The sequence below is a fragment of the Fringilla coelebs genome, assembly GCF_963513975.1.
Source record: "Fringilla coelebs genome assembly, chromosome: 20".
Taxonomy (NCBI): Eukaryota; Metazoa; Chordata; class Aves; order Passeriformes; family Fringillidae; genus Fringilla; species Fringilla coelebs.
Window position 1 is genome coordinate 1,017,884 of NC_140046.1, and position 24,725 is coordinate 1,042,608.

The window sequence follows — 24,725 nt, forward strand, 5'->3', positions numbered from 1 at the left end:
ACTCGATTGTGCAACGCACTCAACCTAATGAGGCTTCCCCAAATGCTGTGAGTTCAAATGTGTGCTTAGATGCTGAGCCCTGCAGTCTCCAGCTGAGCTTCTCCCAAGACTCTTTGATAGGCAGTGCTGTGCAGACTGAAATGACTTGCCCTGTGGTCACTGAGTGAGTAAACATCACACAGGGAGACGAGCTCTTGGAGCTGTGAGACGCTGCCTTCCTTCGGAAAAAGCATGGATGTTTTCTCTTGCCTTGCTTCCACTCTTGGTTTGTGGTGCAGCTCCTCAAGGGCCCTTTTATTCCCAGTCAAGGGTTATTTGATCTGCTCTGGAGTGACAAGGATGTTGGTTTAATAATGGCTGGTGGGCTCCCTCCCTGGCAAGGGGAGCATCTCCCCTTGGTGAGCTGGAGGGGGAGTGCTGCAATTCCTGTAATTCACCAGCCCATTTGTGTGGGGGGGAAAGGGTAAAAGCAAACACAGCATTTCATGAAGCTGTGCAAGTGTTTCAGCAGCAGTAATAGGTAAATCTGGGCATTTTGCAAGATTTTAGTGGTCTCGCCTCAGAGGGAAAGCTCAGCCTTGTGCAGAGCCTTGCAGCTCCATGGGCTTGACTCAGCAGATGAAGTCAAACCTGCTCATCAGTAACTGATTGCCATGTGCAGCTAGAGTATGTAGATGAAATTAATCAAGGCTAAGGGTTAAAGTTTCCATTTGTTCTTTTCAGAGAAATCATCTGGAGTGTGTTGGGAAGGAGGTAAATTGCTTCACACATTTCTTATTCCTTCCTGTGTGAATTTTTCTTGTTTTAGCAGATTATCTAGAATCTTAACAGAGAGCTCCCATCACTGATTTTAGAGGGTTATCATGAAAAATTAGTTGATACTAACTTAGAAGCATTTAAATTATGTCATGCTCTCTGCACTGTAGAGGCAATGAATTTCTTTGGACTGGCCTCAGTGTTTGGAGCTGGAAGAATTTACAAACTCTGGCAGAATCCTTTTCCTCTCCAGTTCAGGCTGTGTCCCTGGTTTTATTGAACACTGAGTTACAGGACTTGGCCTGAGCTTCGCAGGAGCCTTTTGTCACTCACCCTGGGGCAGGCTGGGCATGTCAGCAGGTCTGTCCGTCTGTCCTGGCCCAGCTTCCTGCTCTCACTGCTGTCCTGCACAGCCCTCCTGGCCTGGGAGAGCAGGCACAGCCAGGGCCTTCTCCTTCTCTTGATCCAGGTGAAAGAATCAGGGCTGGGGCTGTGTTTTGGGAGGCTGATGGGTTGGTTCCCACTTCAGTCCATCCTTCTCCACCTTTAGAGCCGTGCTACAGCTCGACCTTGAACGTGCCCTTGGAAACGTTGGCTGTCACAGTTTTGTGTCCTGTTGGAGGATGAAGGTTTTCTGGTGGTATTTTGGCCATGGCATATGGTGTTTCCTCGGGGAAGGTGGTGTAACAGAGGTGAGGAGCTGGTGCAGTGGGAATGGTCAGTTCATCTGTGTTCCCACTGAGGGCTGCTGGCAGGGCTTCCAAAGGGAGGTCCCTGGGCAGAATGCCATCTCCCCCTTCCTTCCCCTCCCTCTCTCTCTGCCTGCACAAGGTGAAGTTTTGCCAGTAGCCTGTAGATTGAGGACCAGAGGCTTAATTGCTTCCCACTGGGGCCTTTGTCCCTCATTACTTGGGCATTGCAGAAATCCCCCTCCCAGTCACGTTGGGCAGTGCTCTCCATTTGTGGCCCCGAGATGTATTAATTTAAAAATAATTATCTTCATTTAAAGTTATTAATGCAGTTTTTAAGCACTGCTGAACAGTAATCAGGCAGGCAGGTTGGATAAGTTGTCTGCACTCAGTGAATATTTAGTTACCTCCCTACCATACCATGCAGGAGGAGCTGAAGCAACCAGGGGGATTTAAATAGGTTTGCTCTGCTCCCTGCTCCTGTCTGTGCTTCTGTAACCTGTAAAAGAGTTAACTGGAGCACAGGAGGTGGGAGCAGCCCTCAGGGATGTGATATAACTGGTTACAGCGAGGCTGTCGGGCCAGGAGCTATTCCTGGGCTCTGGAGGGGGGAGCCCTGGCTCTGGTGAATTTTACTGGTTCTTTTGATACGAAGCTTGCAGGCAGATTTTGCTGAAAAGACCTGCTGAGCTCTCACAGCTGGGGCTAATTTTCAGGCTTGGATCTCCCCTGCAGGGAGCTCGGTGTGGTGGTGCAGGTAAAGGTGCCTGGAGAGCTGGGGGTGGCTCAGGGGGCGTATGGGACACCAGACCTGGGCAGCAAACCCTTCTTTTGGGAACAGCCCCTTCCTGGGGCAGGCTGTCATCACCTGACTGTGCCTGCAGGTGGGTGAGTGAGGGGCTGCTCCTCCCAAGGGGGGCACATCAGGGAGTTAAACCCAGCAGCAGTTGGGAAGATGGACCAGGAAGGGCTTTGCTTGGCCCCTGGCCAGGTTTGCTTGTGAAACTCCAAGGATGGTTTTGGCAATTGCTGCCAGTTCAATCTGTCTTGGAAAAATCAGTTTGTGTGTTCTGCCTCCTGCCGATGCCACAGCCACGAGGGGGGGAAATGCACCAAAACCCTCCCAGCAGGAGCAGCAGAACCCAAGGCGGCCAAAATCCAGGAATACAGCAGGGACCAGGTTTGGTTTCTGAAAGGGTTGGGAGAACACAACCCGTGTGTATTTTCCCAGAAATCGGGGAGCTGCTTTACCCCCTGGGAGTGTGTTTGGATTAAAGGGCCCTTTCATTCCCTTGTACCCTCTGTAGCCCCAGCAGTTCTGGCAGGATGGCAGAGCTTACACAGGGTCAGGCACAAGGTATTTGCTCCGTTTAAGTCTTGCTGAAATCCTATTTTGAATACTCGAGCGTGCTGTACGTGGCACCTAAAGCCAGCTGCCTTGGAGGGATTGCTCTGCCCTGGCTGCAGTGCAGCTGGGCTGGGGGGAGCCCCGTGCCCAGATCAGCACCTCCATCCCCTGTGCAGGAACACCTGGAGGTGGGATGGTTCTGGGTGTTCTCTGTGAGCACACACAGCTTGGCAGCTTTCACTAAATACTGCCTTTTCCCTCCTGTCTTTGCATCACATTTCAGTTGAGTTTTTAATAGCTTTTTGGAACTTCCTAGGGGCATCCCAGAGGCAAAAAACGAAAAAAAAAACCTGGAGAATTCTTATGGTGTGTGCTCTGCCAAAGAAGCCTGGCAGTTCTGTTAACAAGATCGCTTCCCCTGTTACATGAATTATTGTTGTTTTTAATTAGAAGTAATGCTGTAGTTTGAATGTACAGCACAATGGGGTATAAAATGCAGTTCAGCACAGACACCAAAGCTGGTTTTTCCAATTATAAACCTATTTAGAAGGTGGATACACTAGAAATGATGGAATGCCAAACTGCAGATGAGGTGAGCAGGCTGGGATATATGTGCACCCCTGCCCACGCTGTTGTAGGAGAGAGAGGAGAGTGCTCTGGAAAACAGTTACATATGCATAATTAGTTTAATCTGAAATTAATGCTAATTTCAGCAATTTGTGATGCAGATTCACTATTAGTACTCTAGTCCGCTTCCACTACACTGAGAAGTTGAGGATGCAAACCTTGATGAATTCCACACTGGAGTGTGCCAGAGCTGGGTTCAGCACAGGTTCCCAGGGTGTTCCTTGAGCCCCATGTGCTGGGTGTGTGTCTCTGTCTCCTGCTTTGGGATTTTCATGGATTTTACTTCCCAGCATGGCCTGCCAGTGGCACACTCGGGCTCCTCTCTGTGCCAGCTGGGTGTCAGCACTCATCCTTTCCACCCTCACCATCCTCAGCCAGGAGCTCTGCACTAAAACTGGAGGCAGGGGACAGCTAAAAGGCTGTGTAAGGAATGGTTGGGAAATGATACTAAAAGCCATTACCCTGAAGTTAAATATGTAACTTCTTTGTTGAATGTAGACCAGGCCTTGACTCATCTAGAAGGAATGGTGGATACACATTGCTTGAGATTTTGAAATTCTGGGAATCCTGCAAAATATTTCATAAGCTTAAAATCTTCTTTTTTCATTTTTAATAGTTATCAGGATAATAAGACAGTTTTGGTGGGGAGGGAAGAACCACAGAAGATGATGAGCAGTGTTACTGTGTGAGTGTGAGGGATGTTCAGGGGTTTGGAGCTGGAGCCCCCAGCTCTGCAAAACCTCATTTCTTCATTTCATTGGCTAGGCTGGGTTTAGCTCACATTTGTATTGACATGTTCGAGTGGGACCAGGCTTTCCTTCCCAGAGGCTGCATCTTCAGCCTGTGGTTAGAGATTTACCTGATACGCCCCAAACTGATCTAATTACGGCCATAACCTTGCACCAAATGGCATAAGCTCAGCAGACTTGCCTGGCTAAAGCAGGGAAGGTTTCCTTCCTGCTCCTGCACCTCCTGAAGTGTTTGCTCAGTTTCAGAGCACAAAGGCGATTATATTTTTCAAAAGCCAAGCCAGTAAAGAGAATGTAACCTTGAATGCCTCCTGGCAGGAGTAGTCACATGTGTTTTGATAACTCAGCACCAGCACCGTACACAAACAGAGCAGTTCTGTGATGCTCACAATTAAAGGGGCTCACACCAGCTCGGCTCTGCCTCTCCTCGAGTCCTTCTGCAGCGAGAGAGAGACACCTTCAGTACACAGACCCTCCAAAACCCTCTGGTAGCCACGGTGTGCAGAGCCCTGCAGCAGCCAGGGGTGGATATATTACACTGCACATGAAATCCAAAGACACAGAGCTGCAAGTATTGTGGTTTCAGAGTGCCCAGACCTCCTGGAGTCCTTAATAAAACATGAGCTTGTGATTGAGGCGCACAAATCGCTCCCATTACCCAAAGCCACTGTTGCAGCCAGGAGAGGGCAGGTGGGGCTGCTGGCAGAGGGTCCAAACCCACCAGGGCTTCTGTGACACCACTGCTTTGGGGATGTCCCCGTTGTGAGCAACCTCCAGAGAGCAGATCCTGAATTTACTCCCAGGAAAGACAGAGATCCTCAGTGAGTCTCACTGGGGGAATTCGGTGGCAGGGTGTGCCCAGGTGTGCAGGCCGTGTGTCCAGTGCCCTGCTCTGCTCCCAGAGCCATGTGCTCTGGGGAAGCCTGGCCCTGTCTCTGCGTGACTGCTGAGTGAGGATGTGCTGTTGGAGCAGGGGGCAGGGGCTGTTTCCATCTGCTCCCAGTGCCACACGGGATCTGGTGCTGCAGAGTGGTCAGGCCACAGCAGCACAGAGCTGCCAGGTGTGGGGAGCAGCTCACCTGGCAGAGGGGCAGGCGGGGAAACGGGCCAGGGCAGCTCCTGTGCAGGGGCTGTGAGCCCCAGCTGAGCGTGGCTGGCCAGCCTGGCTCTGTGCTCAGGGGTGTCCCCTTCACCTGGTCCCGGCAGCCTGCTCCTGGTCCCAGCATCCTGCTCCTGGTCCCAGCATCCTGCTCCTGGTCCCAGCCGCCCATGTCCCTCCTGCCCGTGTCCTGTGCCCCCCCCTCCCCTCCTGCCCATGTCCTGTGCCCACCCCTGCCCCCCTGCCCGGGCTCCTTGCCTTGGCCAGGTGAGGCCGTGCTGCCTGGTGCCACAGGTGGAAGGGAGGCAGCAGAGCCTGCCGTAGAGGCACGTCAGGCTGTGCATTTTCTGTCCTGGTGCTGGGGGGAAGGTGGGAGCAAAGCAATTGAAGAGTCTCTTCAGGGAAATGTGGATTGTAGAAGCAGACTTAATTTTGTGCTTTGCTTTGGTACCAAAGAGCTGATTTCTGAAACCATTTCCCAGCTCGCAACGCATCTCTGGGCATTAAAATGTTGTGAATTTGCTTGTCATTACCAATATTTTCTTTGACTGAAGCTATTGAAACAAAGTGGTCTTTTTTTTTTTTCCCTATAACCTTCAATCTTGCTTCTAAAAGCAGTAGCTCTCTTTTTCTTTCTTTCTTGGTCAAATATAAAAATGATGATAATTTCAAATACTGCTTTAGAATAATTGCTTTCCTCCCTCTTTTGTATGACAACAGAAGCTTGGCCTGATCTTAAATCAGATGCTGGCAGGCAGAGGGCTCTTGACAGCCCTGCAAAATCCTTTAGTTACAAGTCGGCTTTAGCCAATTCTTTATTTGTAAATGACAATTTTCTACAGAAAAATATATGCTTGGGCTTCAATTTTGGAGCCCTAGATTGCAGCCAGGAAAAAATAATTGAATTTTTACACATTTTTTTCTCCTCTTCTCTTTTTCTTCCTAACTTTTAAGAAAACCCAACAGAAAAAGTGAGGCTGTGCAAGGTGTGATTGGAGCTGATTGAGGGGAGTATCTGCCCTGGTTGATGTGCAGGCTGTGGGGACAGGGGTGATGATTAATTTGTTCTGTGCTGGGAGGGTTTGGGGCTGCTCTGAGCTTTGAGACAGTAGCTATGAGGATACAATGCTTGGACTCCTTTTTCACTTTTATTTGCATTGAGAAGCACAATAAAAATCATTTATTAAAAAAAAATATCCGGGGGCTAGAGTTGTTATTGAGAGCCTTTACTCAGCCATCTCTCAAATAAAAACAAAACAAGACGGAGAAAGAAGTATCTAATCAAATCGAATTGAAATTGCTTTTGTAAAGAGGTATTCTCATTATCTGGGTTAGGGATGGGATCTGAAGAATATTTCTTTTTTCCACATATTGTTTGAAATAATCTGGTTAAACCATATGCTTGTCTTGTAATTTCTTACAGATGGTCACAAGAACAAAGAAAATATTTGTAGGTGGATTATCGGCTAATACAGTAGTGGAGGACGTGAAGCAATACTTTGAACAGTTTGGTAAGGTAAGTTCTGCCCAAGTGAGCACTGCATAGTTGTTCTTTCTTCCCTTTCTTTTTGAAGTGTGTTTTGAAAAACAAAAGTGCATTGAGGACTGAGCTCAAAGGAGGGCCAAGTTTTTGCCTTTCTGTGTCATTTCTTGAAGCCTCTGGGATTCCTTTTCTGTTTGTTGCTTGTGTGTGTACAACACTGCCAACACTGTTTACTTCCACTAAAGAAAAAAGCATCACTGGGAGGTGAATCTGTGTCTGCTCAGGAAGGGTCTGACCCTTAGCTGAATGATTACACAGTTGTCTTCTCCATAAAATCAGCCTTCTGTTAGCCCCGATTCCAGTGGCAGAAAGGGCAGATAGACGTATTGGAGAGCTCATTAATTTGTGAAAATGCCTGAAGGAACCACGTGAAAAGCAAGAGCAATGTGGAAGTCACTAGAATATCCACTTAATTTCTTTCTAGAAAATCCTTCTGCAAGTATGTGTAGAATGCTGGCATCATTGAAAAATAAAAAATTACAAAAAAAAAAAAACAAAAAAACCACCCCACAGCAAAAGAACCCCTGACCAAAACCCCAAAACAAACAAGTTTGTGTAGAGGAGGAGATCTGAACCTTGCCAGAATAGTCTTTGCTGTGATGTAACAGCTCAAGCCCCACTGTCCAGCTTTGTCTGGTGCTTGGTGACACTGACTTCCATGGAGTTCCCGGGCTCTGGACAGTTGTTCAGGAGTGCCACGGGGGATGAGCTCACAGAGCTGCCTGCTCTGAGAGCAGTTTGTGGCAGCCCCTTCTGCCAGCCCCACTGCCTCGGGGCTCCACGGCTTCCAGCTCCAGGGATCCCAGCCCAGCAGCTCATTCCTGTCCTCTGAGTGCAGCAATTGGTGCTTTAGCTGCGAGATTGTGTGGGGACGCAGCAGGGTATCCCAGAGCAAAGCAGCTCCCATTCCTTGGAGTCAGTTTATGTTTCTTTTATCTGCCCTGAGCCAGGCAGGATTTCATTGGGGGCTGAGGAGGCGAGTTTATAAATGGTTCCTGTGCTGGATTGATAGTTGTTTTGCAAACCAGTCATTTTATTTTCAATAATAATCTTCGATTCCGGCAGGATGTTTACAGCCTGCTGAGCCTTTTATTAAAGGATTACATGAGCTTTTGGATGTTTCTTCTGTAGTTACTTCTAATTGCAGAACTCCACTAACCTGTATTTTTCAAGTTAATAATAGTTTCAATATAAGTGCTTTGCATATTGTCTGGATGTTGTCTTAATATAGTCTTTTTAATTTCACCATCTGGTAGTTTCATGCTTGCAGTTTTACAGTCCCTGAGAATGCAGCAGCCAGGCTGTGTCTGGGGAGTGACGGGGGATTCGGGACACTTTGGTTCTGCTTTCATGCTCTGCCATTCTTGAGACGGCTTAGCAGAGGTTTGCCTTCCCAAAGGCAGTACTTTGGAAAAATCAAGTGGGTTTTTTTCCTTCAAGTGTCTTAATTTTGCAGGCTAAAACATTTAAGGAGCTGAAAATTGCCCAAGTTGGGGTCAAGGTAGGAGCCCATTGCTGTGTCAGCCCAGCTGGGGCTGTCCCTGTGAGGCTGAGCTCCTGCAGGAGCCAGGCTGGCAGGGCTTGGTCCCCGTCACTGCAGGTGACACAGTCCCTGCTCCAGCTGGTGTGCAGTGAGTGAAGCTGGTGCTGCTTGGAGCAGACCCTGCTGGGCTGTGTGACCGTGAGCTGACCTTGGTGCAGGTGTTGGGTTCTCCCCGCGCTGCTGCTCTGTATCAGCTGGGACTGTTTGGTTTGGGGTGTTTTGGGGTGATTCTCCCCAGGCTCTGGCTGTCGGGAGGTGGTCAATGACCCTTAGAAATGGGGAGGTTTGGTTCAGCTGAGTTAGGAGACTTGTTACCCTGCTGTGGACAGTGGGATGCTGCGTTCAGACACAGGACCCAGGGCTGGTGCTGCAGGACCTTGCAGGAGTCAGTCCTTGTCTCTCCCCCTTCCCTGCCCCTCCAGGGCTCCCCTGCTGGGGTGCAGCCCTGTGAGGCAAGGCCTGTGCTCAGCACTCAGCCTGGCTCTGCCATCAGGCCATTACCAGTCATCCACATCCATTGGCCAGCTCTGCCTTTGCTCAGAGCTTCCTTAAAATAAAGCAAATTGCATTAGACAATTAAAGAGTGAGGAGCCGCCCGTGTTTGATAAGAGCATCTCAGGTGATTTGCTCTTTGAAATGCTGAGCTTCTTTATCAGCGTGGAAGAAATTGCAGTTCCTGCAATCCTGTCTGTGCTTGCTGTGGAGAGCAGCTCTGCAGCCAGGGGGGCTGTGTGGGGACGGGAGGTGGCTCTCAGAACACAGGATGTGGGGACAGCAGCCACCAGCTCGGGCCAGGTGGGCTCACTCGTGGGACTGGAGTTGGCAGGAAGGGGTAAAGTGTTGAATTTGAAACTGTAGCTTTTTGAAAAGCCAGTGCCAGAACCTTTGTCTCCAAGAAAAGGAAAAGATTTAGTAAACCCACCTGTAAACTGTAGTAGTAATAATACAATATTTAATTAGTAAACCCACCAGTGAAAGTGCCTGATGATACAGTACCAAAGAATGTGGCAATGATAATTCCTGACACTTAGCTTGTAAGATTTCTCACAGTGATTATTTTTCCTTTCTGAAAAAGCCTGGGAGTCACAGATTTCCTTTTGGGGAGGTGGGCATCCTTAGCTGCTGTAAGCTGTGGAGGAAAACTGGGAAGAATGACCTTGGTGAAGCCAAAAGCCGTCCCAGAACGAGCACAGAACAGCGCAGTGAACAGCTTTGGGAGTGCTTAGAGCTGCTGGGGCTGGCCCTGTGCACCTGCACTTGTGGGGCTCCCCAGAGAGGCTTGGTGGAGTCTGGGTGCTGAGGAGGGGAAGGGTTCTCCTTCCAGTCATGTCAGGGAGCAGAGTCCATGGAGGACATGAGAAGGCTGAGCTGGGAGAGCACCAAACTAAGCCATAAGCATTACAAACAGAAGAAGAAGGGAAAGAGCCATTACGTTACTCCTGATCCTGACAGTCTAATGCAGTTGTTTGCTGGATCCTCTCCTATTTCAGTCAAAGATACTTCAAACGTTGCTACAAACAAAACAAATCCAGTTTCCATGTTGACCCACAGGGCTCTGCAGCATTGCCCTTGTGCTGGCTGTGAAAAGCTGCTGAGACCAGGCTTGGAGAGAGCTGAAAGGAGAAGTGTTGGGGCTGAGGAGAGCCAGGGGGGCTCGGTGGGGCTGGCATTGCTCCCCTCTGGGAGCCCTGGTACTGCTGTGGGCAGGGCTGGGGCTGCAGAGCTGCCTGGTCCTGGCTGGCTGGAGGGGCAGGAAGTGTGGAGCTCTGAGACTGGGACGTGTTGGAGCATTTAAGGCATCAGGCATCATTTGTAAAAGGAAAAAAAAACTGCAACAGACTCCTCAAGCCTCACCTGGAGCCCTGTGAGCAGCAGAGGACAGCTCTGAGTGCCGTGGGGTCTCAGACCTGCCTGTGCTGCCCTGGGGCTGCAGCAGTGCCCAGGGCAGGCAGGGCTCAGGTGTGCCCAGGTGTGCCCAGGTGCTGCTCCCTGCACAGAGCTCCTGCAGGAGCAGCCCAGCCCTGGCTTGTGCAATTCCCCTTCACATGGCCAACTGTGTAATTAGTTTGGAAGACTTATGCCTAGTCATTGGTTTATCCTAATCGGCTTTGGCTTTTCCCAACAACAAAGTGAGCTTATTTTCCTAAGCTGAAACAACTCTGCTCCCTTTGTTCCTCTCTTTTATTGTCTCATTCCTTTCATTCTGTTTTACTGCCAAAGTTTTGTTTCATTAGGCCTACAAGTCATTTCCAATCCAGTGGGCTGCTACAATAAGGCCTTTATAACTCAGCTGCCCTGGTTCCCATGTCCCTTCTGGTCCAGAGCCAGGACTTGCTGTTTGACATGGGATTTTAACCCTTTGGTTCCCCCGTGGTGGGGCTGAGCCAGCCCTGACAGCTGATGGATCCCATGATTGCGTGCAGGCATTAATTGATGGGGTAATGGGCTCCAGGTAACGTGTTCAGGCCCAATTATGGGAACAGAACTCTGAGCAAAAACCTTCTTACTGTGATGAGTCGTGGTGGGAACCGTGCTGGCAAGGAAAAGGCCGCTGTGTCCTTCCAGCAGGGTGGGAACAGTTCTGGTGAAGGTATGTTCCACTTGTCCTGAGCTATTAGATCAGCCCATGTTGGACTGTTCTTGGAGAAAAATCACATTTTCTGGTGTAGGAGAGAACACAAATTTGAATGTATCCTTTTTGGAACCAGATTGGTGATGCTTGAAGGAGATGTGTGAAGTAGTTTTGTGGACAAACAATACTTTTCCATATTGCTGTTTCAGGCTGCTGGAGGAGCAGTCAGTGCTGGTGGTGGTGATCCCAGATGTTTTACTTTCAGTCTGAGAGCATGGGCTCTTCAATTTCCCTTTCACAGTAATCCTAAAGTGACTTTTAGGGAAAGGTGGCTCTGGCACTTGTTTTTTATTTAAATTTCATGGGGAAATTGGACCAGCCAGCATGCATGAATTTTGTGTTCTGCCCTGGCTTGCTGTGAGGTCCCTCAGACCTATTGTAGCCACCTTTCAGCTTCACTTGGAATAGTGTTGTTTGCTCAGGAATGGCTTTTTAAGATTTGGAAATTTTGAGACAAGACAGGATTTCTGAATTACTTCTGTGGATTTGAAATGTTTTGTACAGTCACTTGTTATTTCTTGTGAGACGCAGAACAGACCAGTGGAATAATAATAATAATAATAATAATAATATCTGAATTCTGAGATGGGCTTTTTTTTCTGTTGAGCTTTTGAAAATATGTAGTTTTCTCATCTCTTCCTTCTGTAACCTGACTTGGTGTCTAGTGTCAGTTAAGAGAGGGGAGGTGCCTCCTCACACCTGTCCTGGCTCCAGGCACACCTGGAAGGTGAGAATGAGAATTTCCTCCTTTGCTGGTACCATGCCCTGCATTACAGCACGGACCCTGGTGCAAATAGCAACCAGTCTCACCTTTGGAAAAATACCCTTTGTAGTGCAGTGCCTCTGCTTTCAGTGTCAGTGTGTCAGGAGGGAAGGAGGAGGGATCCACACCGAGGATTTCAGCCTAATCTCGTGGTTTACAGAAATCACTCCGTGCTCTCCTCCCTGACAGCTGTGAAAATATAAATCAGGAGGACAGGAGAGGGAACTCCTCCTTGTTTGGCCAGGCTGCCTGGGTGTGAATGAGTTAATACACTGCCGTGGTATTAAGCACTCCAGTGGTTTACTTTTCCCTGAGACCTCGAGTATGGCCTCTGAAGATGTTTGTACAATAAAGTTGTTAGCATGAGAAAAGGTGGTTTTGTCACCGTGGGTTCATTTCGGGGGGATTTGGAAGGCTGTGTGGAGCTGGGGCTAAGGCCAGAGTCAGGAGGTGCAAGAATTCTGCTTGTATGAAAGTGAAAGCTTAGTTAATTTAGCCTTGGCAGAGGGTTGGAATTGTATTGTCACCCCGGCTGGACATTGATATGTAGATTTAACGGTCAATAGGAGACATGGATGGGCTGTCCTTAAAGCATTTGCTGTGCAGAAAAGTCATTTTTCACTTTGACAGATTGCTAGCCTTTCACATTTTTCAGCACTGTATTTCCCAGTTCAGTACTTGGGAATTGATTATGTTTTATGAAATGAAGGGATAAATTTGGGCTCTTATTTGCATTGTAGTCTGTAATAGCCAGAGTTCCCTAAACATTTGTAATAAGCAGTAAAACAGAGAATGTGGTGGCTTTTTTTACCTCTGCTGCCCTCAGTGTTCCCTTCCAGAGTCACTGCAAGCTCTAGGCCTGCTGTGGGCCAGCTCAGAGCTCATCCTGTTCTTGTTTCTGAGTTATCTGCAGGCACCTTGGCTTAGTTTGGATCGCCTCATCTCCTTGAACCGGAGCCAGCAATAAACAAACACGTCATTGTTTGCAGCTCCTGATAGCGCTGGGACAAGGAAAAGCAGAGTTTTCAGGGGCTGTTGTGTGGCAGGAGCAGCAGCTGCCTCCTCCACGCCTCTGCCCTGTGCTCGTGCTTTAAAGTTCCACTGCTTCCACATGGCCCTGTTTCCATGCTGTGCCCGTGATGTGCCAGAGTATAATGAATGTTCCTTTAAATCTCAGCTTTGGCATGTGATGGGGCATTTGGGATATAGGGGTCCCTCACGGCCTAAAGCACTTATTATTTCTTCTCCCTCCCACACATGCTTTTTTTTTTTTTTTAAGCAAACTGAGAAACTTGATCGTTGCTTAAAAAGCATAAAAAGCAGCCGCTGTTTGCATCCTGCCAGTGCGAAGCCGTACACAGGAAGTCAGTTTTGAGGTGCTCTGGGATAAGCCACATGCTTTGTGGAAGTGGTTTTGTTATAAATTAGATGTTGGTTTCTACCTGGGTTTTGTGAAAGGAGGAAATGTTAAGGCAGGATTTGTGGGCACGAGGGCAGTATCAGAGCCCAGCAGAAGTTTGACGTTCAGTTTTATTTCCTTTCCTCTGGTTGATGAAGTGCTGAGGAGGCTTCATGCTGTAGCACCACAGCCTGTGGGAGATGAGTGAAATCCATCATTATTCAGGGGCTGTGTTTGGGGAGAGAAGAGTTACATGAAATTACTCAGCTTTCCTCCTCCAACATGTGTGTGAATTTTTGTGTGTGTGTGTCTTAGTCAGTTTTACAACTGAGCCAAACCCGTGGAAATTATTTGTATCCTTTCTGAGACCCCAAGGAAGTCAATTTTGTTTTTCACCCCTGCTTTTATTTCATACAAATGCAATAGGCTATATAAAATCCCTACCAAATTGAGTTAATCCTATTTGGTTTTTATCCCTGGAGCAATCCTGGGTTCAGCCCCAGTCAGGGGGGTTGCAGATGCAGGACTTCCCTGGAAGGAGATGATTTGGGTTTGCTGGGGTGGCATCTCTGCACCCCTCGTGGGCCCGTGGGTCTGGCTGAGCTCTGCCCCAGCAAGCTGGGCTGAAGGCAGGGGGTGGTGGTGCCAATCCCCTGCACTGGGCACCAGGCAAAATATCTGATGGACATTTTCAATATCTGCTGTGAAATTGCATCAGATTCCACTTTGGCACTTGTCTGGAAGCCTCCCAGAGTTATTTCTGGGTGCAGATGCTGCTCCTGCCATGCCTGCAGGGCACTGCTGCTCTTTGAGGAGCTGCACTGGGGGGCTTTGGGAAAAGGAAACGTGTGGTTTAGCACTGGTTCTCTGATGAGAAAACAGCAGCAGTCACTTAAACCTGGCACGGTGTAATTGAACCCTGCACTCTCCTCCCTGCTCACAGGTTTGGGGAGGCTCACAGCCCAGGGGAGCTGGTTAAATAAATCCCAGTTGACTGGGGAGTCAGCCTTGGACCAGTGCCATCATCCCCCATCAGGGACACCCTGGCACTGAGCGGTGGCTGGGAGACCTGACCGAGTTCCAAATGCAGCTGAGCTGGGCCACAAAGAAAAGGGCTTTTACAGGTGCCCAGGAGGAACTTCTAGAAACTGTTCCAAGTGTGGAGAAAAAAGAGCACATGTTACTGGGAGCAGATGCAGTAATGCTTTTTCCACGTGGAAATGAATGGCCATATTGATCAGTCCTAGGGATGAAATACCTGAGTTTTGCTCACATGTGGAAAATTGAGGTGAAACCAGTTTAATTAAACTTAATTCTGCAGGTGTAGAATATGAAATTCATTTGATGCCCATCATACACGTGTCTCTCTCTGTTAGGAACACCTTATTATTATTTTCTTAGGGGGGAAGAAAGTGCCTGCACATGTTTGGGTAGAAATGGAGGGGTGGCCGAGCATGAATCACATCAGTCCTATCAATAATTGCCAGTCCTGGTGGTAGCTGACAGCCCAGGGAGGGAGACAGTGGTACAGTATGTGTATTTATAAATATAACTGCAGAAACCAGGACAAGGGCAAAGTAGCTCAAATGAAGAGCCAATTAAGATAATCTAAGCAGAATGAGGATTAAGTGCCTCCTAATCTGAAGGGCACCCAAAATGCATGTGGCCAGTTTAGATCAAACAGGTGTGTGTGTTTGGGACATGCCCAGGGGTTTGGGGTGAGCAGGAATGAGCACAGAGTGCTCACCCCCTGCCCAGGGCACAGTGGTGCTGGAGTGGTCCTGCTTGGCACAGAATGAGCCTCTGGCTGTGGTGTCAGCTCCGTGGCACTCTGGAGACTGTTGGATATGTCATAAAGAAATGATTGCAGGTATAAGGGGAGTTAACATCTTGCATTTTTCTTTCCCAGAAAGAGGAAAGCACTCAGAACTCTGTCAGGGAAGAAGCTGCTCTATGTTTTCTTTTTAAAAAACGCTTAAAAAACCATTTTAGTTAACCATTTAGCCCTTGTTCCATTTGCTGCTGCTCCAAGTGAGGCATCTGCAGTGTATGTGGTGGGGATAGGGGGGCACATTTGCAGCCGTGTTCCTGGAGACTGAGATCTTAAATTCCACCACACAGGAGCGTGGGCAGGATTCCTCCTGGAGCCTCTGTTTATTCTCCTGCTGGCCTGGCAGGCTGTGGTGGCTGTGTGCACCTGAAGTGGGGGGGCTGGCAGCTGCTGCTGGGTGTTTGTGGGGACCAGGGGGTGCCCAGAGCCCGTGCTGGGTACGGAGGGTGCCCAGAGCCCGGCGGCTGTGCCCCCTTTGTGGGCAGTGAGCAGTGCTGGCTCTGCAGGTGAAGGTGCCCGTGTTGGATCTCTCACTCTGCTGAGTGGTTTAGCGAGTTCAGATCTGTGCCACGTTAATTGTCAGGGCTGGGAGGGTGGGAGCAGATTTCACCGGGGGCAATGGAAGGGATCCAATGAATTTCCACTCTGTTTCACCGCCTGGCAAACCAGCACTTACTGTCACTTTGCATAAATAGGTTTATTTCAGAGGGTCAGCCGGCACCACTCCCCCCTTCCCCTGCCGGCCCACCCTCCCCTGAAGGAGAGGAGGCCGACGAGCATTTAATTTCCCCAGCAGCAGGTGCTTGTCATCCATCTGAAGAAAGCTGCCAACATCTGGTGCAATTGCCTCGGCAAACGCAGTAACAAGGCGCCTGCAGTTCAAACGCAGAGAGAGCATTGCCTCTTTAATGATAACAAGCTGTTGGCTTCCCCTCTGAGATGAATTCATCTCACAGATGTTTGTCTAGTTTTGGCAATCTTATCACTATAGCTTTGGTGATTATGCTCAACTGGAGACTATTACTATAAAAGAAGTTTGAACTTGTTCCATTTTTGCATTATTTATTTATTTAGCCATTTATTTCTCTGCTTTCTGGGTATAATTTGTATCAACAACTGTACTGTTGGTCCCATTACCCGAGTACCCTCAGATTTTTATTGCATCTGCTGAACAGTAGCTCGCTACTTGACTCCCACCGCTGGCAAATGTCTTTCAGCCACGCTGACGTTTTTAACATTCCCCATCAACAGCTTTGTGGTTTGAACCCTCTATTTAACACTACATTTTCTGGGATTACTTGGCGCTGCCTCTGTCTGTTCTCTCTAATAACTGCAATATACTCCCTGGTCCTGCAAGGCGTGAGGTGCCAGGAATATTCTGGATATTCCGTTTGGCCGGCAGCGCTCTGGTGACCTTGGCAGGGCTCTGTAATGACAGCCATGACTGTCTGCATTGGTGGATCTTAAACATTTCCAGCCTCAGCCCGATCCCTCGGAGCATGGGGACCTGCAGGCTGAGGGCTCCGGTGCCTCTTTGCTCTTGTTTGCTTTTCTAACATGCCTGGCTTTTTTTAAGGAGACGATTTCTCCCCGAACGTGTGGAATTTAATTCTGGTAAATAGGATTTATTTTTGGAAACGTGCTTGTGAATAGGTGACTCATGCCTGAATGAAGATGTGTCACTGTTGGTGGGGACACCACGTATATAATTTCTTGGGCTATAAATAGATGCCAGTCCAAGTACTGGTGACATGGTGATGCTTCACACCGACTCGTTAGCTCAGCCTGGCTGCTGAGGAGAGTGTTTAGAGTGTCAGTCTCTCCTGCTGGAGCAACAATTTCTGCTGATGCTTATGGAATAACATCAATAGATTGGTGGAATCCTGGGAGTTCTTTAATTGGCACAAGCAGGTTCCCCTGCTGCCGTCATGGGGTGTACTTGTGTTTCTTCTCTCGTTGCAGGGGTGGAGAAACTGAGTTTTGGGGTGTTTGCGTGCTTGTCAAAAGCCAGGGGTACCACCTGCAGGGTCCTGAGACTCAGAACCTGGGTTTGCTTATTTGTTCCTGTTGCTGAGGAGCCTTTAAGCTAAACACACAGGATGAGAGCTCGCTCCCATTTCAGATGCTGGAAGGAGCAGTCCTTTTTCCCGTGGTTGCTGCTAAACTGTGGCTCCGTGTTGTTGTTTGCTCAACACCACTTACCCACCAACACAGCACATATGGTTTAATGGCTGTCCTTTTTTGTGCTTCTGCTGTAGTTACAGTATTATTAAAAATCCATTAAATTTTGATGTACATCATAAAGTATGTGCTCCTGTGAATGCGAGCGCAGATAATTATTTCTGATGAATAAACCAAAAGGACAAGTATGTAAGAAGTTCATCCTGCAGCTTTCAATTTTCATTATATGCATCTCCTGCAGGGGCAATCGTTGTGATGTTGCAGCTGGTTATTTCTGTGGCCTGGCTCTCCCTGGAGATGGATGATGACAGTGCAGACTTGAACTCGCACGAGTGCCGGTGTTTCTGTGGGCACATTTGTAGATGAATGGTTAAGCAGCAGAGGTAACCCTTGGGAAGGCAGAGGGTGTGAAGAGGCTGCCACACAGCAGTGACTTCTTCTGTGTTGGTTCACTGTGCCTGGGCTTTGTGGAATCTGGGAAAGTAACCCAATTATTTCTCATTAAAGTAACCCAGAAATGTAGCAACAAGCAAGGTGTCATTGCTAAAACAACACCAGGAAGCCAGGCAAGCTCTTCTTGGTGTCCAAGGCCTGAAGCAGGCAAGGGAATCATTAAAAATAATGCATTATAGTGTCCATAAAGTTTCCTGCAGTTTATAATGGCCCACAGGGGCCTCACCTAGTTTTGCATATATGATATGGTTACAGCATCTCATTAACTTTCCCATAACACCAAATACACTTCTCTTGAACACCCCCTTCAGGCTTCACAGGTTTTGCCAAGTATTTCCTAATAAGCAAGAACTTCAATATTTATCATGCTTGCCTTTTATCCCCACTGGGCTGAAGGAGTGGTTGGCCTCTCTCCTGCCCCTCTAATTTCCTATTCCTGAATGCTCTGGGCAAACCCAGCTCTGGCAAGGTCTACTCCTCTCACTGAGGAGACTTCCATCAGTTTTCCCAAGTCTAGTTTTAAGAGTTCCCCCTGCTATTTCTTCTCTTTAAGAGCATGTCTGTGCCCAGGTATTAGTCTTGGTATAGCACATAAACTTTCTTAGAAACCTTGCTCTTGGAAGCAGCACAGCCCTTAACTATTCCAAATGAGAAAGCCAGATAGGTTCTAGAGAGATCCCCCCAAATCCTTTGTGCCTGTGGGTGCTTTGCACCTGGATGTTGGTGCTAGGAGTGCTGTGGTGGGCTGTGTGTGGTGACCTGGTTCTTTCTGCCCTGGAGAGGCTCCTTCAGGGCTGGGCCCTGCTGCAGGTGTAGCTGGGTTCAGGTAGATGGGTCCTGGGGGAGGGGGATGTTTTGAGCTGGCGTGGCTGTGATGAGCTCAGGGATAAAGGGAAGGATGGAGTTATGCCTGTGCTGGGCTTAGGAGTTCAGCTCTGCAGACGTGGCACTGATTTGCTGTGTTATTTTGGTCTTATTCAGGTCTCTGTCCAAAATCTGGGACTAATGGTGTGGCTTTCCCCTTGCTGCTGTAGCTGCAGGCTGTTGCAGGGGGTGAGCTGGCTGCGTGCAGCACCTTGCTGCGACCTTGATCAAAGTCACAGTGCTGCTGTGAGAGCAAATGATGACAAATAAATTCACCTTCACACAGTTTAGTCTAGCTGGCTTTGTTCCTCCATCCCTGATCCTCCCTGCAAAGGGTTCTGTTTACTTTCCCTGAAATGGAAGAGGCCCTGCTACACAGTCCTCTTTCAAAAATAAACCTCTGAGAAGGAAAACAAAAGAGAAGGAACAAAAATCAGACATTGTCCGATTATACAGAGCAGATCCTGATTCTGAGTTCCAGGCAGCTGGAGCCAGAGGTTTGTTTAAGTGTAACACAAATTCTACCATTTTTGGATGGTTTGAAACTCTCTGCCTCTCTCTCCCGTACTTTCAGAAAACAGTCAAAAAAGAGAACTGCCCATCCTGTCAAAAAGAAGAGCTGCAGAGATTCAATACCCAGGATGGCAAAAGCAAATGAAGGGACAAAAACTTCTCACCTTAGTGCTCTGCCTCCCTGAGAGTGCCCTTGGAGCTGTGGGGTCTTTGTGCCAGCCAGGCTTAAACGCCTTGCTGGCATCAGCAGATGCATCTTTAGCAGTTTGCAGTCATGTTTCTGAAGTAAATAAGCACTAAATGTTGGTTATTGCCACCCTCAGAAGGGCTGAGAGGGATAACTGAGAACTTCTGTAATGCCAGAGCTGCACTGTGTTCATCAATAATTAGGATGCAGGTTCCTGGTGGGAAGTGAGTTTTGGTTGACTCGCAGGTCGTGTTTTCCATTTCTTTGCAGTTTAAGTGGAGAGGTTTAGATACTTACTATCCCTTGACCTAAAAACTTGCTCTGTAAAAGGTACAGAAGGTGCAGGCTGAGATAATGCATCCTTTGGGGCTGGAGGCTCGCGTCTGACCTGTGTTTACATGGTGTAAATCAAATTGGGGTGGAGCTGTGCAAACAGGCCAGGGCAGCTCGTGCATCAGGGGCTGTCCAGCCCTGTCACAGTGGCAATGCTGGGTGAAAATGCTGCTGCCCTGTGCAGTTCTGCCTTGGCCTTTGCAGTCAGGGAAGGGCTCTAAAAATAAGAGAATTAGAGGTAACTGGAGTTGGTTTGCACACAGAGGGTGTGAGGGAATGTGGTCCAGCTGTCAGCAGCACTCGAGCTGGGCTTACCTACACGAGCTGAGTTGGACTCTTGATTTTGAACAGTGTGGGCTGGGAGAAATCTTTAGGAAGAGATTCTTCCCTGTGAGAGTGGTGAGGCCCTAGCACAGGTGCCCAGAGCAGCTGTGGCTGCCCCTGGATCCCTGGCAGTGCCCAGGGCCAGCTTGGACAGGACTTGGAGCACCCGGGACAGTGGAAGGTGTCCCTGCCCATGGCAGGGAGTGGAGCAGGATCTTCAGGGTCCCTTCCAGCCCAGACCATTGCAGGTTCTGTCTCAGCTGAGTGAAGGGTCTGTCTGTCCATGTGCCATCCCTGGCTCTTGTGGCTGCCCAGGCAGGGCTGGAGTGCTGGCAGCCACAGCCCCAGCAGCGTGGGCAGCTCCAGGTGCAGCTGCTGAGTGCCACAGCCCGGGCAGGAATCCCTTCCCTTGCTCAGAGTGCTGCTGAAATATTAATGCAGAACAAACCATCCACTTTAAACCCAACAGCAGACGGAGGAGGGGGCGGTGGGGTGTGATGCTCGCCGTGGTTTGTACAGGGAAATGTGCCTCCTCTGCTGCTGGATCCTCCTGGCACGGTGCCCTGGGCCAGGTGGGCAGGAGCAGGACCTGTAGTGACCTGCTCCTGTTAAGTGCTGGAAGTTGTTGGGGTCCTTAATCCTCCCCAGCTCCTGGGACCTAAGGCGAAATGAGAAAAGGAGAGTTGCTATTTTGCAACTCATCTGTGAGTGATGGGGAGGGTACTTGGGAAAACTTAACTGCTCTTAGGACTTTCCCACACTGACTGTTTAAATCAGTTCTTTTTCCCAGATGGTAAATCCAGGAGACTTCCTCAGCAGCCTGGTGGTAATAATAATACTTATATAGCACTTTACATATTCCAAGCTGTCCAAAAAGCTGATCTGTCTTGTCTTCTGCAGAGATGCGTAGTAAAACCTGAAGGATATTGGCCTGAATTTGTAGTCATTTATCAGCCATCTATCTGTGGGTGAATTTACTTTTCTGATGGCTTGTACCATGTGAGTAAACTCATTTCTCCTGTGGATGATGACATTAATTCCAGTCTTTCATCTTGGTAGTGGAGATGATCTTTAAGCAGAGCAGAGAAGAAAGATGTTTTTCTGGCTATTGCACTGCAAAAAAGATGAGCATAGCTTTGGAGAAATATTTCAGGCTGTATAATGTGTAAATGAATGTAGGCCCTGAGAAGGAGTGTGGTGTTTCCCTGGCTGCCGTGTGCCACAGGAATGGCCATTGCCTCTCTGACATCATCTCTCCAAGGCTTTGCTGTTCTTTAAAGGTGTTTCCAGGGAGCGTTAGGCACGGGCAGAGGGAGCAGCTTTGCACACCTGCCTGCAATTAAGGAGTTTGTTTTCATTCCCCTCGGTGGTTTATGGCAGTCCCAGGGACAGTGTGTGCCACGCAGAGCTGTCCCTCAGCCAGGTGTGCAGTGCTGGAGGCTGAATGCTCCACACCCAGCCCTGTGTCCCCTTTGGTGTCACCTCAGGCACGTGGGAAGCAGGCAGAGCCCAGGGTGACACGGGCAGGGTGTGGAATGTGGAGGCTCAGGGGCTGCCTGAAAGCTTCTGGGAGACTGGAGGAAGCAAAACATCCTCGGTGAAAGGGGCCAGGGAGAGAGCCAAGTTCCTCGAAAGAGGACCTTGCAAGGAAGGCGCAGATGACATGAAAAAGTAATTAAAAGGAAAGCCCTAATGGGACGTTAGGGGGAGATGCAGCTGGAACTTGAATAAGCAAATGTAAAGAGGGAATTAAGTTTGTAAGCTTTCCTCCGAGGAGCTGCTGGGGAAAACAGGGCAACAGCTTCTGCTGATGTAAATCAGCACCGAGCCCGCAGCCGAGGAGCTCCAGCCTGGGAGTGTGGCTCATTTGGTATTTGCTGCTCCTAAACCTGGGAAACACACGGGGAAAGAGGCAGTGGCGTTCTGCAGAGGTGACATGAAGGACATTTGATTCCAAAGTGAAGGATATTGACTGCAAAAACAAAGGGAAACTGTCGGTAATGTAGTTTGCCTGGGGCAAATTGGTAGTTTGCGATAAGTAATATTAATTTAAGAGTATAATGCTTTAAATTATCTGGGTAATTTAATCTATGTGATTTTAAAAAAATGATTTATCAGCTTTGATCTTGAATAAAAATAAAATAAACCAAATGAAACAAAACCCTTCAATTAATATTAGCACTTTCACTCTGGAGAGTAATACACAGCAGAGACGTTTATTTTTAGCTCTGAAGAATTTGCATGTGTGTTTCCAGATGTGTTCTCAGACTTGGTGCTGCTTAAAATTCAGCTACCACAGTACGTAGATGCCAATTTTCTTTTCCGTAGCATTTTGTCTCTGCCACTGTGGATGTAATTTTTTTTCTTTTTTTTTTCCCCTCTTTTTTCTCTTTTCTCCCAGCAGAGGTGGTGGAGGGGGGTGTGATGATTAAGGCAGCCGGTAAGTCTCTTAGCTTCCTCTGAACTTTACTCCCTCTGCCAGGAGTGACCTATTTAGATGAGGCCCTTTGATGCAGTTTGGGGAGGTCAGGGGAGGTCAGAGCGCTGGCCGTGCCAGAAGTCCCAGGGATGCAGGCAGCCAGGAGCTGCTGGAGGATGCGGGCTGAGCAGGCAGTTGTTTCAGCACTCCCTCTCTGCCGTGCATTTGTTCTCCCTCCCTGAATGCCTGGGACAGAGAGGGACGGCTGCTCTGCAGGGCAGGGAGAGGCTGGAACAGGCGCAGGATGCTGTGGGAGGGCTGGGGTGGGATGGATTCCCTCTGCTCTGCTCAGGGATCGCTCAGCAGATGCAGATGGCAGCCCTGCCTCCCCTGCTCCTCCTTCCCACCATCCTGGCAGCCTCTGCACAAGGGGCTGCACAGATGGGTGAGATCCTCCAGCCTCTCTAATTCCTCTAATTGCCTATGCAAGAAAGGGAAGGAGGAAGACGGCTCCTCGGCTCCTCAGCTCGGTTGTCCCAAAGTGAAATCCCAGCTGAGCAGCTTAAAATAGATGGTCAGCTGGTTGTGAGGGCCGGAACTAGCCCGGAGAGCATGGCATCTGTCTCCCAGGAATGCTGCCTGGTCATCAGGCTGGATAAATCAGCACTAGGACTGTTCCTGTGTGAGACAGGCTGCAGCGGGGATGGGGAGCAGCCCGGGATGTCAGCAGGGCTGGCGTGCTCCTGTCCTCTGGCGCGTGCCAGGGAAGGATAACGCAGCGGTCACGGATGTCACGGGTCACAGCGTGGTGCTGCTCCTGCCCAGGGCTGCCCTGCGAGGCTGCTTGCAGTGGCAATCTAATAACTGATCCAGCTTAGAAAGGGGGGCGGGGGGGAGATTGTGCCACTGCTGCCAGCACAGTGACCAAGTCTGTTTTACCTGCCTCCCTCCCGCGGCCCGGCTGGCTCCAACGGCAGCGCTGCTCCTCCTCGGTGCAGCACAAAACAGATTCTTCTAGTGGCTGAATTTAATCACTTAGATGCAGAACACTGATAGACTGAATCAATTTAATTCCTATTGCTCATGACTGGGAGGGGAGAGAGAGGAGGAGGAAGGTCATAACAATTTAGCAAACAATTTGGCTTAAAAACATTACCAGTAGGTCGTCAGTGTTGGTTTTCTTTAGTTGGGGTGGTTTTGTGTTTTTTTAAACCTGTCCAGGCCAAGACACGTGGCAGCTTTGGGAAGGGGGGAAGCGCTGTGCTGTGCAAGGTGGGAGAGGTCATTTATTGGTGTGTGATGTCTGAAGTGCTGGGTTGCCACAGAGCTGTGGGATCAGCTCCATCAGGGAGGAATGCTGATGCTCCCCCCTCTTTCTTTTTGAGGGAGCTGCTGGAAAAGGCATCTCGTAGTTGGGCTGTGAATGTCTGGAATGGCACGTGGTGTCTGAGCATTTGTTTGCTTCAGAGCATCTCAGTGCTGAGCTGCAGGGTGCCTGGGTGGTGCCAGAGCTCTTTGGGAGGCTCCAGTTACCTGCTGAGGCACAGTCCTGCTCCGAGAACAGGAGGATTTAATTGGAAACGGAGCAGTCTGTGAGTCTCCTTGCAATACAGGGCCCTGCTGCTCCTCGAGTCTGTTGCACTTACACATGTAGCCCTTCCATATGAAGCTCAAAGGGCTGCCAGTGCTCTTGTAGTGCCTTTTCCAAGGGAGTTGGCTCTGCAGAGCATAGGCTGTGCAGGTTCTGCGTTGCCCCTCCCTGGTGCTTTTGGGCTCTGTTGCAATTTCAGTGGTCCCTGGAGATAAAGGTTCTGTGAGGAGGTCCCCAGGACTGGCCTGGATAAGCTGTCAATGTCAGATTCCTCTTTAAAAAGCATCCAGCATCCCAAGAGAAATCCCAGACCCGTCAGGGTCTCTTCTCGCACAGCTCTTGCCCTGCTGGGTGCTGCAGGCCGTGGGTGGCACTGTCACTCTGGGGGCACCTGGGGAGCGATGCTGTGCTGTCCTTTGCGGGGCTGCACCTGGGTGCCAGGGCCTCCCGAGGTGCCCTCCAGCTGGACGGGCAGAGCAGCACAGCCCTCACCATCCTGAGCGAGACACAGCAGTGCTGGAGTGCTGAAAGCAAACTTGGCCAGCCTGACAGCAAACTTGGTCGCCTGCCACAGCCATTGGCCCATATGCACAGTGGTAAATAAAAGCTGGAGTTGAATTCCTTTCAAGTTTTATATAATATTCGCTACAATATGGAGTGGAGGGGGGAATCCCTCTTAGGAATAGTTTTGCCAAAATACAGACCTGACCTTCTCTTTTGTCGGGGGTTGTGCAGCAGGCAGCAGCGCTGTTACAGAGGGGGGAATTCTGAGTTCATCACAGCTGTGTGAGGCTGTGGGACCTCCAGCGAGAGCCCCAGCCCTGCCCCGAGCTGGGCTGGGCTGTGCTGCTCTTCGGTGGGGCTGCTGGCAGCAGCAGGAG

At 49.3% G+C, this 24,725-nt stretch overlaps 1 protein-coding gene across 7 annotated transcripts in view; it reads left to right on the plus strand.

The window, feature by feature from the left end:
* Positions 1-24,725, plus strand: part of MSI2 (musashi RNA binding protein 2) — a 199,929-nt gene that overhangs the window by 62,565 nt on the left and 112,639 nt on the right. For all 7 annotated transcript variants that reach the window (XM_084219019.1, XM_084219020.1, XM_084219021.1 and 4 more), the window contains exon 6: positions 6,692-6,784. In XM_084219019.1, coding sequence (XP_084075145.1) covers positions 6,692-6,784 — 93 coding nt within the window. The remainder of the gene's footprint in view (positions 1-6,691; positions 6,785-24,725) is intronic.